The 15,570-nt window shown below is 39.4% G+C and overlaps 1 protein-coding gene across 1 annotated transcript; it reads left to right on the forward strand.

The window, feature by feature from the left end:
• The first annotated feature begins 3,342 nt into the window (after nucleotides 1-3,342).
• LOC119013862 (myosin heavy chain, fast skeletal muscle-like) lies at nucleotides 3,343-15,219 on the forward strand. Its single transcript, XM_037088749.1, has 39 exons — nucleotides 3,343-3,561; nucleotides 3,807-3,950; nucleotides 4,069-4,225; nucleotides 4,331-4,358; nucleotides 4,447-4,564; nucleotides 4,653-4,745; nucleotides 4,831-4,894; nucleotides 4,982-5,080; nucleotides 5,262-5,365; nucleotides 5,449-5,587; nucleotides 5,772-5,890; nucleotides 5,987-6,136; nucleotides 6,224-6,394; nucleotides 6,500-6,806; nucleotides 7,268-7,344; nucleotides 7,433-7,520; nucleotides 7,609-7,726; nucleotides 7,848-7,971; nucleotides 8,069-8,205; nucleotides 8,346-8,601; nucleotides 9,733-9,975; nucleotides 10,061-10,237; nucleotides 10,408-10,553; nucleotides 10,663-10,753; nucleotides 10,855-11,244; nucleotides 11,377-11,503; nucleotides 11,591-11,709; nucleotides 11,972-12,168; nucleotides 12,256-12,439; nucleotides 12,545-12,710; nucleotides 12,885-13,009; nucleotides 13,131-13,439; nucleotides 13,530-13,733; nucleotides 13,831-13,956; nucleotides 14,064-14,234; nucleotides 14,353-14,457; nucleotides 14,533-14,628; nucleotides 14,736-14,867; nucleotides 15,187-15,219. Exons 1-39 carry the CDS (start codon nucleotides 3,358-3,360, stop codon nucleotides 15,202-15,204), a joined length of 5,823 nt encoding a protein of 1,940 aa, XP_036944644.1. The 5' UTR covers nucleotides 3,343-3,357; the 3' UTR covers nucleotides 15,205-15,219.
• Nucleotides 15,220-15,570: the final 351 nt, after the last annotated feature.

The raw sequence follows: 15,570 nt of genomic DNA on the forward strand, positions 1-15,570 counted from the left end.
ATATACTCTCTATCATTCTGTTACTGTTGGAAGACTGAAATGTGAAGCCAGACCTTCAGATGCCTTTCTATTTTTGCTCATGCTCTAGGCCTACAACCTTACCCTAATTGTAAATGTAGGCAGTCATCAAGTAAATAACACAGGCCTCTTTCAAAATCTCCCTCACAGCACACCATACATTTAAGTAGGGTAAACATGGAGATTCAGAAGTTGACATTTCTTATATCAAAGCCAGGATTTGAAACACATAATATGTTGTGGTGTAATAAAAGTTTAACAGACTTTGGATTCATATCTAAATACAAAAATTCTGGTGTTGGAAAACATTATATACACGTACAGTGAATCTGTTTACTAAGTTTAAATTAATGGAAGGCCCGCTTTCATGCGCAATTACTTGTGTTTCACTAAAATCAGCAACACTGTTTTCATTTTTGGACAATGACTTAAGAAAAGTCAAAACAACCTTAACACCTCTGCTTTGTCACATTTTTCAGTTTTTAAACACCTCAACCTTTTCAGCTTTGGCAACATTTTGATGCTACCCATCCAAAATATGGTGATTCAGAAAATGTGACATATTTGGAATTTCATTTAAGCTTCCTCTGAGTCGACTGTGTGGAAAGTAAATTAAAAAATTATGTTCTTAAAGTACAACATTATATAATGTATGTATAGTATAACATTAGTAATGCATACAACGAATTTGTGTTCATTAAATATTTGTCACATGAGTTTACAATGTTAACAACAAAAAGGTAACCTTAGAAGTGAAAATGTTGTGCAATAGAACTGGTGCTGTCACTTTGCAAGAATATTCATAAGTCAAGGTTTAGTCAATTCATAAGTACAGTCGACAATATCAGAGAAAATATCAGAAAAAACAACTCAAATTTCAAGGGGCCATAAACAGCGCCTGTGTTAGCATTAGCATTAGCCATGAATAACTAAATATTTGTAAAATATTTACCAAGTCTCAGAAATTGATCAAATGGCTCTAACCCGCAAAATGTACTTCATTACTGATATCTGAGCTCCAGGTGCCTTTTGAGCGATCCCCACTATGAAACTATCCTGCCATTAAAGCTTTCACTTGGCACCCATATTTATCTGGCTGAGTAGTATAAATACTAAGGGTTTTGGCTCGACAGCAGACTATTGGACCACACTCATCTTTAAATGCAAGCTTTATTTTGATCTCAGCTACAGTACACATCTGTAAAGCTTCGTGACTGTATCTTGCACAGTTGTCATGCTTTCGTAGCAACAGAATATGTCCACAGATATAAAGTACATATGTTTGGCAATGTCAAAGCCACCACAATGTTGTCTTCAGGACCACATTTTATCAGGATCATACACCAGCTGTTGTTTAATTCCTTCTTTTATAGATGTATTCAGCCTCTCTTTAGTGTTGTATAATGCTATGCCAAAAATGTAGTGAAAAAACACATCTGTGCTTCTAGTATGCACTTGCATTCGTGTTTTGGGGGGAAAAAACGACCCTCCTGCATCTTCCCTGCACATGTCACAGTCGAGCAGCTCAGTCATTTTCCTGTTTTGGTTGTGACTCCTGCTTAAAAGCCATGTGTCAGCTCAGCAGTTCATCAAGTCTACCCATCCTCAGACATTAACAATAAACAAACATAATGTAATGTACCTGAAAAATCCCTGGCAGTGGCCTCACCTTTTCTACACAGACATTATTATCTTAATCAAAATACATTTGATAAATGAACAGATTATTTGAGAAGATGAATCTCTTTAAACTTTTAATATGGTGTTAACAACATATCTAAATGTGCCCTATAAATATATCCTTCCATCTATGCCAAATACGAATCACTGCTCCCACCCTTAGCTGGATTTATTTTTGACCATGCTAATACCTCGTGATGCTGGTAAGATTGCAATTTATGAGCCAAGTCTGTATAAAACTTGGATATGAAAGTTGATCCTGGATATGATCCAAGACTTTGCTTTCATTAAATAACTTGTCAGTCAGTCAGTCAGTCAGTCAGTAAATCAAACCTTTCCACTCTTAAACTGTGTAATTTTCATTCCTCCAAAATATTAATGGTATTTGTGAGGAAGTATTTCTGGTGTTAAATTATCTGAGTTGGCAATCCATTGCAAAGTCCATTCCCAGGAGATATATAACACTAGCTCAGCGTTGATGGAAAGTCCATCAGCCTGTATTTTGCATGTCCTGTAACTATACACCGGACATCTTAACACTACTCCAAATATGAAAACCCATAACTGACTATGATATTAAAATTAACAGGACAGAGATGCCTACCATAATCTGTATCAATTTAAAATTATTTCATTTAAAGTAATACATAAATATGAATACATGCTGGATGAATGAACTCAAAATTACTTCATTTTAAGTAATTTTTAACTAAATCTAGATGTTCTAATACCCCACAGACTATCCAATGTAACCATTGGGAATACTGTGGATATGACTGATGTCTAATATCTAATATTATAGTTAATTGTTACTTACATTACCTTTTAACAATAGTATTAATTTAGGATTGTGTTAGAGGTATTTATATTGTGTCGTAAAATACAGGAATCAGAGTTGTATGTCAACAATATAGATATAAATGGAATTTTAAAAATTAGGTAATTCATTTGCAAGTTTAATTTTTCCATGTACATTTTGGTACACATAAACAGACTGTTCAATTGAATTGCAATATATCTGGTGTTATTCTGTATTTATTATACTAAAATATACAACTAAAATGATATTGATATTGATTTCCAATACATCATTGTTAAATGGTAAATATCTGGGGAAAAAATGAAATATGCTTTGCATTTATTCCAGTTATGCATGTATATGGACAGAACATATCACTATCAAGCAACGAGGTGTCAAGCATGCCTGACCAAATTGAGTAGGGCACTTGTGCTGAGGAGGCAGACTCGTTGTATATAAATCCAGCAGGTCTGAAGATCTGCTCCAACTGATTGCCATCAAAGACACGTGAGTGCACACAACTGCTGTCTATGATATTTACATACTGTATTGCTGTTAATTAATACTTGTGCTGCTCCTATCTTTAACTTTTTACTTAATGTGGCTGTTTTATATTAGAATTTGTGCGTTAAATGTACTGTTGTAGTTTTAGATGGAATTTAAAAAACTGACACCGATCAATCTAAAATTTGTTTTATTGCACCTTGAAAAACAGGGTACCAAGGAATTTCTCTTTGCGCCAGTAGAGGTAAATTTGAAAAAAACAAAAATAATGTATATGAGTCAATCACACGTTCTGTAACAAACTTGTGATTTATGTTTGAATCGCTTATAATTTTAGTGTCCACTCAAGTGCCACCATGAGTACAGATGCGGAGATGGAGCAGTATGGCCCGGCGGCCGTTTACCTCCGGAAGCCAGAGAAGGAGAGGATTGAGGCACAAACCATGCCTTTTGATGCCAAAACCGCCTATTTTGTGGCTGAGCCAACGGAGATGTACCTCAAGGGTAAACTTATAAAGAAAGAGGGTGGAAAAGCCACGGTGGAAACCGACTGTGGAAAGGTAAGTCATAAACTATTTTACTTTTTTCAACGAAAGTACTTCCAACTAAGACAAGTTGTATAAACAAAGATAAGATTTACATTTATTTAAATCAATATCTTAGTAAAACATTCAATTAACTATTTGTTTCTCATTGTATTTTAGGCTCAAACTGACACTGTGAACAACCATGTGATCCATGTGTTGAACTGTTCTGTTTGAAATTATTTCTTAGTTAAATACATTATACTGTATTTTCTGTGCAGACACTCACAGTAAAAGAGGATGAGATTCATCCCAGGAACCCTCCCAAGTATGACAAAATTGAGGACATGGCCATGATGACCCACCTCAATGAGCCTTGCGTGTTGTATAACCTCAAAGAGCGTTATGCATCATGGATGATCTACGTGAGTTTCCACACTACGCTAATCTAATATACATGTAAATATGTAGTGAAGTGCCTACATGGAAATCAAACAAAATTTAAACAAAATCACACTATGTTTATTCTTTTTACTATTTCAGACCTACTCTGGGTTGTTTTGCGTTGTGGTGAATCCCTATAAGTGGCTTCCTGTGTATGATACTACATGTGTAGCAGCATACAGAGGCAAGAAGAGGATTGAGGCTCCACCCCACATCTTCTCCATCTCTGACAATGGCTATCAGTTCATGCTCACTGGTAAGATAAAAATATTGCTGTTGGGATCTAAACACACAGAGGTAAAATCTTCCATTGATATTTATTAAAAGAAACTCATGTCAAGCATTTATGTTTGTGGTTCAGATCGTGAGAACCAGTCTGTCCTGATTACGTGAGTATGAAACACATTATCTTGCCATAACTATGTGAACTTAATGATAATGAAGCAAAATCTTGATAATATGTCTCATGTACCCCAGTGGAGAATCCGGTGCTGGAAAGACTGTCAACACCAAGCGTGTCATCCAGTACTTTGCAACAATTGCAGCTATTGGAGCTAAGAAGGCTGAAGGACCACAGCAAACTAGCAAAATTAAGGTGAAATTGGTTTTGTCAAATGAAAGTGTTTGTCAGAGGAAAGTTAATTTGACTGTATAGCTCACATAATTAAAATCTTCTGTTGCAGGGCTCTCTTGAGGACCAGATTGTTGCAGCCAACCCTCTGCTGGAGGCTTATGGTAATGCCAAGACTGTGAGGAATGACAACTCCTCTCGTTTTGTAAGTACTGGAGAAAATATCTTGAGACTTTTTTCGTTCCTACCTTAAAAAAATAAATGATGATATTAATGTTCTGGCTGTCTAGGGTAAATTTATCAGGATCCACTTTGGCACTACTGGCAAGCTGGCTTCAGCTGATATTGAAACGTGTGAGTTTCAACCATCATATTAGTCAATACCAACTTAAATTATGATCAAGGCTCTGATAATTAGCAATTTAAATGTTGTCTTCTTAGATCTGCTGGAGAAGTCTCGTGTCACCTTCCAGTTGTCTGCTGAGAGGAGCTACCATATCTTCTACCAGCTGATGACTGGTCACAAGCCTGAGCTCTTGGGTATGTTACTACCCCAATTTTAAATAAGACTTTAAACAATATCAGAAAACAAAATATCAAACAATATTATGTAATTCTCCTGTCCTGTGACTGGCCACAAGCCTGAACTCTTGGGTATGTTACTACAGCAATTTTAAGCAATATCAGTACAATACTATGTAATTCTCCTGTCCTTATCTAGAGGCTCTTCTGATCACCACCAACCCCTATGACTACCCAATGATCAGTCAGGGTGAAATCACTGTGAAAAGCATCGATGATGTGGAGGAGTTCATTGCAACAGATGTAAGACAACAATTTAGCTAAAGAGATAGTACACAGGGGAAAATGTTTAACATACCAGTAACTTTGCTTAATCTACACTGCAGACTGCTATTGACATCTTGGGCTTCAACGCTGAGGAGAAAATGAGCATCTACAAGCTGACTGGAGCTGTGATTCATCATGGCGGTATGAAATTCAAGCAGAAGCAGCGTGAGGAGCAGGCTGAACCAGATGGCACTGAGGGTAATTTCTGAAATAATACGCTCTTCTCATGCAATGTTTCTGGTGTGCAAGATACTACACAAGTCAGTATGTATTTATAATTCCATGAGGGATGGGTCATGTTAATGACTAAACCCGAAAACAAATTATTCCTTCATTCATTCGTTCTCATAACTCTTTTCATAACTTTTTTTCTCTCAATCAGAGGCTGATAAAATCGCCTACCTCCTGGGCCTGAACTCAGCTGATATGCTGAAAGCTCTGTGCTACCCAAGAGTCAAGGTCGGCAATGAGATGGTGACCAAAGGTCAGACCGTCCCACAGGTAAAAAGAATTTGGGTGTTTGGAAAGGGAAATGTTTACATTTCCAAATATAAAAATCATATGTATGAATCCCCACACTTCAATTCTTATATTTAGGTCAACAATGCTGTCAGCGCTCTGTGCAAATCCATCTATGAGAAAATGTTCTTGTGGATGGTCATCCGTATCAATGAGATGCTGGACACAAAGCAGGCAAGACAGTTCTTCATTGGAGTGTTGGATATCGCTGGATTTGAAATCTTTGATGTAAGTTTTAGAAAATCAACCTTTCTGAGAGATTCAAAAGTTCAGACCAATTTTGGTATGAAACTCAATGCTTTTGTATAACTACAGTTCAATAGCTTGGAGCAGCTCTGCATCAACTTCACCAATGAAAAACTGCAACAGTTCTTCAACCACACAATGTTTGTCCTGGAGCAAGAGGAGTACAAGAAGGAGGGTATTGTTTGGGAGTTCATTGACTTCGGTATGGACTTGGCTGCCTGCATTGAGCTTATCGAGAAGGTAACATACCACTTTGTTAAATAAGTTAGATTCCTCCATTCAAGTACAAATGGTTGCTTCCTCAGATATTTTTTTTTCTTACCATGAAATGTAAATTCTTCTCAGCCAATGGGCATCTTCTCCATCCTTGAAGAGGAGTGCATGTTCCCCAAGGCCTCTGACACAACTTTCAAGAACAAGCTGCATGATCAGCATCTTGGCAAGACCAAGGCCTTTGAGAAGCCAAAGCCTGGAAAGGGCAAGGCTGAAGCTCACTTCGCCCTGGTTCACTATGCTGGTACAGTGGAATACAATATCAATGGCTGGCTGGACAAGAACAAGGACCCCCTGAACGAGTCAGTTGTTCAGCTTTACCAGAAATCTGCAAACAAACTGTTGGCCATGTTGTATGCAGCCCATGCTGGAGCTGAGGGTAAGAAATAAAAGTGAGCAGAGTGTATAGAAACTCTGTGCACCCCGTACAGATGTGTTAACCTCCTATTTTCTACTGTTGAAGATAGTGAGCACTGTAGCCATTTCTTTTTATAGTGATTTGCTGCTTCCTGAAAGTGTAGTGACTTTGTTGTGAAAAAAACAGTATGTCTGTTTCAATTGAGTTGGGCCAAGTAAGAAATTGGTAACTTCTCTGTGGTAATATATTCCTTTAGATACATTTTAAAAAATGAAATCAACATTCCAGAGACAAAAGGTTACTGCTGTGGAATCTAATGCCAGTAATAACATTCAGCATTTTGCAAAACAGAGGCTGCTGGTTGAAATTGAAATTGAAAAATACACATTCAACATGAAACAAAACTTAAACAACTTACTGCAGTGTATAATTATTATTACTATTTGGCACCATTAATAAAAATATCATGTCTTGCAAAATAGAGGCTGCTGGTGGTGGCGGCAAGAAGGGAGGCAAGAAGAAGGGTGGTTCCTTCCAGACTGTGTCTGCTCTTTTCAGGGTATGTATTGTTTCATATTTTTGTACAACTTTTAACAATCTCATCTTAAAATATTGATGAGCTATCATTTTGTGATGCTCATCCACAGGAGAACTTGGGCAAGCTGATGACCAACTTGAGGAGCACCCACCCTCACTTTGTCCGCTGTCTGATTCCCAATGAAACTAAGACCCCAGGTAAGAAGCACATAACCCAGATTTGCGCAATGTGAGTGACATGGTCATGTAAAGAAATGTTTTGATACAGTGAATTTGCAATGTGCAGGTCTTATGGAGAACTTCTTGGTCATCCACCAGCTGAGGTGTAATGGTGTGCTGGAGGGCATCAGAATCTGCAGAAAGGGCTTCCCAAGCAGAATCCTCTACGGTGACTTCAAGCAGAGGTGACTGCAGTTTTTGTTATAAGCAAGTCAAGCTGATTTCCGCAAAGGTATTAGGATGGTAAACACCAAGAAAAGGAAAGTGGGAGGAAGATAAAAGGAACAACACAATCTTCTCTTGTAGATACAAAGTATTGAATGCCAGTGTCATCCCTGATGGACAGTTCATTGACAACAAGAAAGCTTCAGAGAAGCTGCTGGGCTCCATTGATGTGGACCACACTCAGTACAAGTTTGGACACACAAAGGTTTATCCTCAATGACTGCACTAACACATTTACTTGTGTGGTTGTCCTGTTATATCCCTATGCACTGAATACTAATTTGCCCCACTTGACAACATAGGTGTTCTTCAAAGCTGGTCTGCTGGGTACCCTGGAGGAGATGAGAGATGAGAAACTGGCTTCACTGGTGACCATGACTCAGGCTCTCTGCAGAGGATATCTCATGAGGAAGGAGTTTGTTAAGATGATGGAGAGGAGGTAGGATTCTTTTACTGCACCCTAAACTGTACTGTCCAATTATGTAGCTCATATATATTCTTTCAATTGTTAGACTTAGAAGTTCTATAAAATAATGTTTCAGAAGAAGTGACACTTACTACATCTATCTCATTTTCCAGGGAAGCTATCTACTCTATCCAGTACAACATCCGTTCATTCATGAATGTTAAGAACTGGCCATGGATGAATCTCTATTTCAAGATCAAGCCTCTCCTGAAGAGTGCTGAGACTGAGAAGGAGCTGCAGCAGATGAAGGAGAACTATGATAAGATGCAATCAGACCTGGCTACTGCCCTGGCCAAGAAGAAGGAACTGGAGGAGAAGATGGTTTCCCTGCTGCAGGAGAAGAATGACCTGCAACTCCAAGTGGCTGCAGTGAGTAGAAAACAAAAGAAAGGAAAGGAAGTGAAATACAATTACATATAGACCTCAGAGACGGAACACTGTTGTCTCCGTTAGTTGTTTGAATAACAATGCATATCATTAATATTCCTATTAAGGATGTCCCGATCCGATCTGCAGGATCAGGATTGGGGCCGATATTGGGGGGCATTTTTCCACTAATCATGGACCCAAGCCCTTTTTTTTTTTTTGTTTTTTTGGTGAGGGCACAATTTGTGGCCGAATGCAGAGGCGTGCAACATTACTCTGGCAAACCTGTGGATAAAATGTCTGCAGGGTAGAAATATTTTAAATTAGAAAGCGAAAGCAGTCCAATGGTGACATGTAACATCTGCAGTAAGAACCATTTCACGTGGTGTAACAAAAGAGCTGCATTTAATACTTCAAATTTGGTACGATAAAATATTACACAGAAGATAATTTAATTCATTGCTCTGGATAACCAGCTGATCTCCATGGTAGAGGATCAGGGTTTTCTTCATCATCTGTAGTTTTTAAATCCCCGGTATTCCCTATTATCTCGGCAATACATTGGATTGATTCCACTTTCGCGTAACAACATGTCAGTATGGGCACTAGTTTCCTGAGTCTCATACAGCAAAGCATGTAAAACAGGCATTCGAGAAGATGCTGAACAGTGAAGTAGACAAGCCACGTGTCAATGCCATTTTACGTGACAACGTAAGGAATATGAAAAAAGTAACGGATGACATGGAGGTACCACACTTCCACACTTAAGCTGGTTGTACACAAGGGTCTGCTGTCACAGTGCAACATCATAGACTCACCTACTAACACAAAGAAAGTGGTAGGCCAATGTTGTGATAGCATATGCAGAATAAGAAGGAGCCATAAGAAAGAATATACTTTGTTTCAACAAAATAAAAAAACAGCTAGGATGCAGGTACTTTTTTCTTAATGCAGCTGTGTTACCCAGGAAAATATTAGTTAAGGTTAAGTATTGGAATGGGACTCGTATCTGCATTTACTAAATATTAAAGAACTGGGATCAGGATCGGTGTAAATAAACCTGATAGGGACACCCCAAATTCTCATGGTTAAGCTTAAGTGGAATATGTTTTCACATTCATGTTGTAAATATAGGAAGTCGAGAACCTCTCTGATGCTGAGGAAAGATGTGAAGGGCTCATTAAGAGCAAGATCCAACTCGAGGCCAAACTCAAAGAGACAACCGAGAGACTGGAGGATGAAGAGGAAATCAATGCTGAGCTGACTGCTAAGAAGAGGAAGCTGGAGGATGAATGCTCTGAGCTGAAGAAAGACATCGATGACTTGGAGCTCACTTTGGCTAAAGTGGAGAAGGAGAAACATGCCACAGAAAACAAGGTTTGGATTATCGGGAACCCCCGTTCATTTAAATGCAGAAATGCACATGTGTGATGGAAATAATGTGCCTGTCACATCATTTTAGGTGAAAAACCTGACAGAGGAGATGGCATCTCAAGATGAGTCTATTGCCAAGTTAACCAAGGAGAAGAAAGCCCTCCAAGAGAGCCACCAGCAAACACTTGATGATCTCCAGGCAGAGGAAGACAAAGTCAACACTCTGACCAAAGCCAAGACAAAGCTGGAACAGCAAGTGGACGATGTAAGAAAACAATTGTTTCAATTGTGTGTTTCTACTGTCAAATAGCTACTTCTTTAATTGACATTCCATGTTACACATTCAAAATGATGTGTAATGTAACTCATGTGTCTTTGTATTGACACACTCATTTGAATACCTCAACTCGTTTATCATTAACTGTCATGTGATAGCTCGAGGGGTCACTGGAGCAAGAGAAGAAGCTCCGCATGGACCTTGAGAGAGCCAAGAGGAAGCTTGAAGGAGATCTGAAACTAGCCCAGGAATCCATCATGGATCTGGAGAATGACAAACAGCAATCTGATGAGAAAATCAAGAAGTAAGGTTTTGATTTAGGTTACTAATCTTTTTCTCAGCATCTCAAACATTACATCCCAACAACAGTACAGACTGTGACAGTGAAAGCTTTTATTTGTATCCTCATCAAGGAAAGACTTTGAAATCAGCCAGCTCCTCAGCAAGATTGAGGATGAACAGTCTCTTGGTGCTCAGCTTCAAAAGAAGATCAAAGAGCTCCAGGTGACATATTCAACATGCATACGGTATTACATGCATGCAAAACAGACTTTGTAAACGGCGCAATATATTCAAGTCAATAAACCTTCTTTCATCAAATCTAGGCTCGCATTGAGGAGCTGGAGGAAGAGATTGAGGCAGAGAGGGCTGCTCGGGCTAAGGTTGAGAAGCAGAGGGCTGACCTCTCCAGGGAGCTTGAGGAGATCAGTGAGAGGCTCGAGGAGGCTGGTGGAGCAACAGCTGCTCAGATTGAGATGAGCAAGAAGCGTGAAGCTGAGTTCCAGAAGTTGCGCCGGGATCTTGAAGAGTCAACCCTGCAGCATGAAGCAACCGCATCAGCTCTCCGCAAGAAGCAGGCAGACAGTGTTGCAGAGCTGGGAGAGCAGATCGACAACCTCCAGCGTGTCAAGCAGAAGCTGGAGAAGGAGAAGAGCGAGTACAAGATGGAGATTGATGACCTCTCCAGCAACATGGAGGCTGTTGCTAAAGCTAAGGTGAGCCGTTTATTTAAACATGAAGTATTTGCTTGTTGTTATGCTCACAAACATGACCTCTAACCAATAAATATGGCAGGAGATTTAAATTTAGAAAAAAACTCAACATACATTACATTTTGTTGTTGATAGGGCAACTTGGAAAAAATGTGCAGAACTCTTGAGGACCAGTTGAGTGAGCTCAAAGCCAAAAATGATGAGAATGTTCGCCAGCTGAACGACATTAATGGACAGAAGGCAAGACTGCAGACAGAGAACGGTGAGTGTCATGGAATAGAAATTACTCAGGGAGGTTATTTATAAGGATTTTAATACTAAAAAATTGGATTTACACATTGTCATTCAGGTGAGTTCTCCCGTCAGCTTGAGGAGAAGGAAGCTCTTGTTTCCCAGCTGACCAGAGGAAAACAGGCCTTCACTCAACAGATTGAGGAGCTGAAGAGACATGTTGAGGAGGAAGTTAAGGTAAATGAGTTTACATGCCTTATTAGATTTTCATAGGGGAAATATTCTCTTTTTCAAATGTAGACAAAATACGCACCATTACACAATAATAAGATCTAAAAGATCAAAACTCAGCTTTTGACAGATAATGAAAAGAAACATCAACATTACATGATGCTGAGTAGCAAATATGATAGTTGCAGAAGTAGTCTTGAGGATTCAAAACTAAATGGCCACATCAAACTTCATACGTATGACACTAATGTTTTGTCATTGTCAACAGGCCAAGAATGCCCTGGCCCATGCAGTTCAGTCAGCCCGCCATGACTGTGATCTGCTCAGAGAGCAGTTTGAGGAGGAGCAGGAGGCCAAAGCTGAGCTACAGAGAGGAATGTCCAAGGCCAACAGTGAGGTGGCTCAATGGAGAACCAAATATGAGACTGATGCTATCCAGCGCACTGAGGAGCTGGAGGAGGCCAAGTATATAATCCTTTCTACTTTTTCAAAGATAAATCCATTTTTGCTATCTTTGTTCACTCAAGCTCAAATAATTCCTCTCCACTACAGGAAAAAGCTTGCCCAGCGCTTGCAGGATGCTGAGGAATCCATTGAGGCTGTGAACTCCAAGTGCGCCTCCTTGGAGAAGACCAAGCAGAGGCTGCAGGGTGAGGTGGAGGACCTCATGATTGACGTTGAGAGAGCCAATGCTCTGGCTGCCAACCTTGACAAGAAGCAGAGGAACTTTGATAAGGTAAATGGTTAAACTTGTAATCAACACCAGTTTTGTAGCGAGAAACAAGCACCTTAATTAATAAATAGTCATTAAATTAATATATTTTGACCTATATAATTCTAGGTCCTTGCAGAATGGAAACAGAAGTATGAGGAGGGCCAGGCAGAGCTGGAGGGAGCTCAGAAGGAGGCTCGTTCTCTCAGCACTGAACTGTTCAAGATGAAGAACTCTTATGAGGAGGCTCTGGATCAACTGGAGACCATGAAGAGAGAGAACAAGAACCTGCAGCGTATGTCAATCTGACTGTATATAATGTAATGGTCATACTTATTGCATGGGTTCTTCTTAGACCTCTACTAGTGTAGTCTATGAGCATTATTTCGTTGTCAAAGCACTGACACATATTTCCAGAAGTAATCTGCATATGTAGTTCTAACAATATTTGACTTTGTTTTTTCTACAGAGGAGATCTCAGACCTGACTGAACAGATTGGTGAGACTGGTAAGAGTATCCATGAGTTGGAGAAAGCCAAGAAGACTGTAGAGACTGAGAAGTCTGAAATTCAAACAGCACTGGAGGAAGCTGAGGTAAAATTTTGATAACATTTTTAAACCACTATGATAAAATACATCAGTAAAATGTAATCATGTATTCAAGTTTTTTTTTTCCTGCCAAAAATACCTTTTGTTGTGTTTGTAAATTTTTAAGGGCACACTGGAACATGAGGAGGCCAAAATTCTCCGTGTCCAGCTTGAGCTCAACCAGATCAAAGGTGAGGTTGACAGGAAGCTGGCAGAGAAGGATGAGGAGATGGAGCAGATCAAGAGGAACAGCCAGAGAGTGATTGACTCCATGCAGAGCACTCTTGATTCTGAGGTCAGGAGCAGGAATGATGCCCTGAGAGTCAAGAAGAAGATGGAGGGAGACCTGAATGAGATGGAGATTCAGCTGAGCCATGCCAACAGGCAGGCTGCTGAGTCTCAGAAACAACTGAGGAATGTCCAGGGACAGCTTAAGGTGAAGTTTACAATAATTTATGTCAAAAACAAAAAGTAAAGAAAAACTAGTCCTGCAATTTATTGGGTTTCCTTTTTCATTTGCTGTCAGGATGCCCAACTGCACCTTGATGATGCTGTCAGAGGACAGGAAGACATGAAGGAGCAGGTTGCCATGGTGGAGCGCAGAAATGGCCTGATGGTGGCTGAGATCGAGGAGCTGAGAGCCGCTCTGGACCAGACAGAGAGAGGACGCAAAGTGGCTGAACAGGAGCTGGTTGATGCTAGTGAGCGTGTTGGACTGCTTCACTCTCAGGTGTGTTTTCATTAATAATAATTAAGAATTATTCTAATTAAAGATGTGAGACACATACCAATAAACACTGTCTAATCTTAATCTTCTCAATATTCAGAACACCAGTCTTATGAACACCAAGAAGAAGCTGGAGGCTGACCTCGTCCAGGTTCAAGGTGAAGTGGATGATACTGTTCAGGAAGCAAGAAATGCTGAAGAGAAAGCCAAGAAGGCTATTACTGATGTGAGTTTACATCTCTGCTATTTTAGAAAAAAAAAATCAATACTATGTATGATCATGCACTGACACTGATAGCAATAGGTTCATAAGTTGAATTTCAATAATTTCAGGCTGCCATGATGGCTGAGGAGCTGAAGAAGGAGCAGGACACCAGTGCTCACCTGGAGAGAATGAAGAAGAACCTGGAGGTCACAGTCAAGGACCTCCAGCACCGTCTGGATGAGGCTGAGAACCTCGCCATGAAGGGTGGCAAGAAGCAGCTCCAGAAACTGGAGGCCAGGGTATGAACTGCATGAAGTCTAAATGCTTTTTCTGCAATGTGAGTGTAATATCTCTGCTTTATTTGGTACTAAAATTATGTCATACAAGTTTGACAAATAATTTATCATCCCTTTTAAGGTACGTGAGCTGGAGAGTGAAGTTGAGGCTGAGCAGAGACGTGGAGCTGATGCTGTCAAAGGAGTCCGCAAATATGAGAGGAGAGTGAAGGAGCTGACATACCAGGTAATTCATTTCACACAGAAAAACAGTACTTTAAAGTCTCTATTGTCTTTCACTAACAAACCTTTATCTGTCTAGACTGAGGAGGACAAGAAGAATGTGAACAGACTTCAGGATTTGGTGGACAAGTTGCAGCTTAAAGTCAAAGCCTACAAAAGACAGGCTGAGGAGGCTGTAAGTCAGCTATATTTATACATATGACAGATCATTCCATTTTCAATGAATAATACCATCACTGAATGTCTTTTAACAAAACCAATATAACCCAAATCCCTTAACAGGAGGAGCAGGCCAACACTCACATGTCCAGGCTCAGGAAGGTTCAGCATGAGTTTGAGGAAGCTCAGGAGCGCGCTGACATCGCTGAGTCCCAGGTCAACAAGATGAGAGCCAAGAGCCGTGATGCTGGAAAGGTAATCATTCATTCTTTTTAACAGTGTCATGTATCATCCATATGCAAATAATTAATCTATACAACAATGATTTCTACATTCCACTGTGAAACATTTATGTAAAATACCTATTATTACACACACTGACCTTTGAAATTAATAATCAAATGCATAACAACTAAAAAGTTGCTGTAACAATAGCCACGCTTAGTTCCAGTTTTGTTGTTCCATAAAATGTTGCATTGCTTTTTCCACCAATACATACCAAATGTTATTACATTCCTACCATTGCACATTCTTATAAATACTGTACCAAGTACTTATTAACTCCTTCTTACAGGGAGCTGATGCTGAGTGAAGAGCCACCTGAGACAATTTCATGGAGTTCATACAATATGAACCCCTGAGAATGTAAATGTTCAATAAATGTTGAAACATATTTCATGCTTCCTGTTTATTTTTGTTTTACTTCTAAATATATTTAGTAAAAGATATCGCTGGCAGTATGGAAGAAAAACAGTCTCAACTGAACATTTATTTTCTGCATCACATCATCCATAGTGTTACTTTTCCCACTCATTCTGATAAGAAACACCTGGCTATGAAATATAAGTTGAAATTATTTGCCAGAATCTATGCATTGTCTTCACAGAATGATATACACAAGGCCACATAAACAGAACTGCATGTATTAATACTTATATTCAGTTCTGATCAAGCTGTG

Source organism: Acanthopagrus latus, chromosome 23 (assembly GCF_904848185.1).
Source record: "Acanthopagrus latus isolate v.2019 chromosome 23, fAcaLat1.1, whole genome shotgun sequence".
Classification (NCBI taxonomy): Eukaryota; Metazoa; Chordata; class Actinopteri; order Spariformes; family Sparidae; genus Acanthopagrus; species Acanthopagrus latus.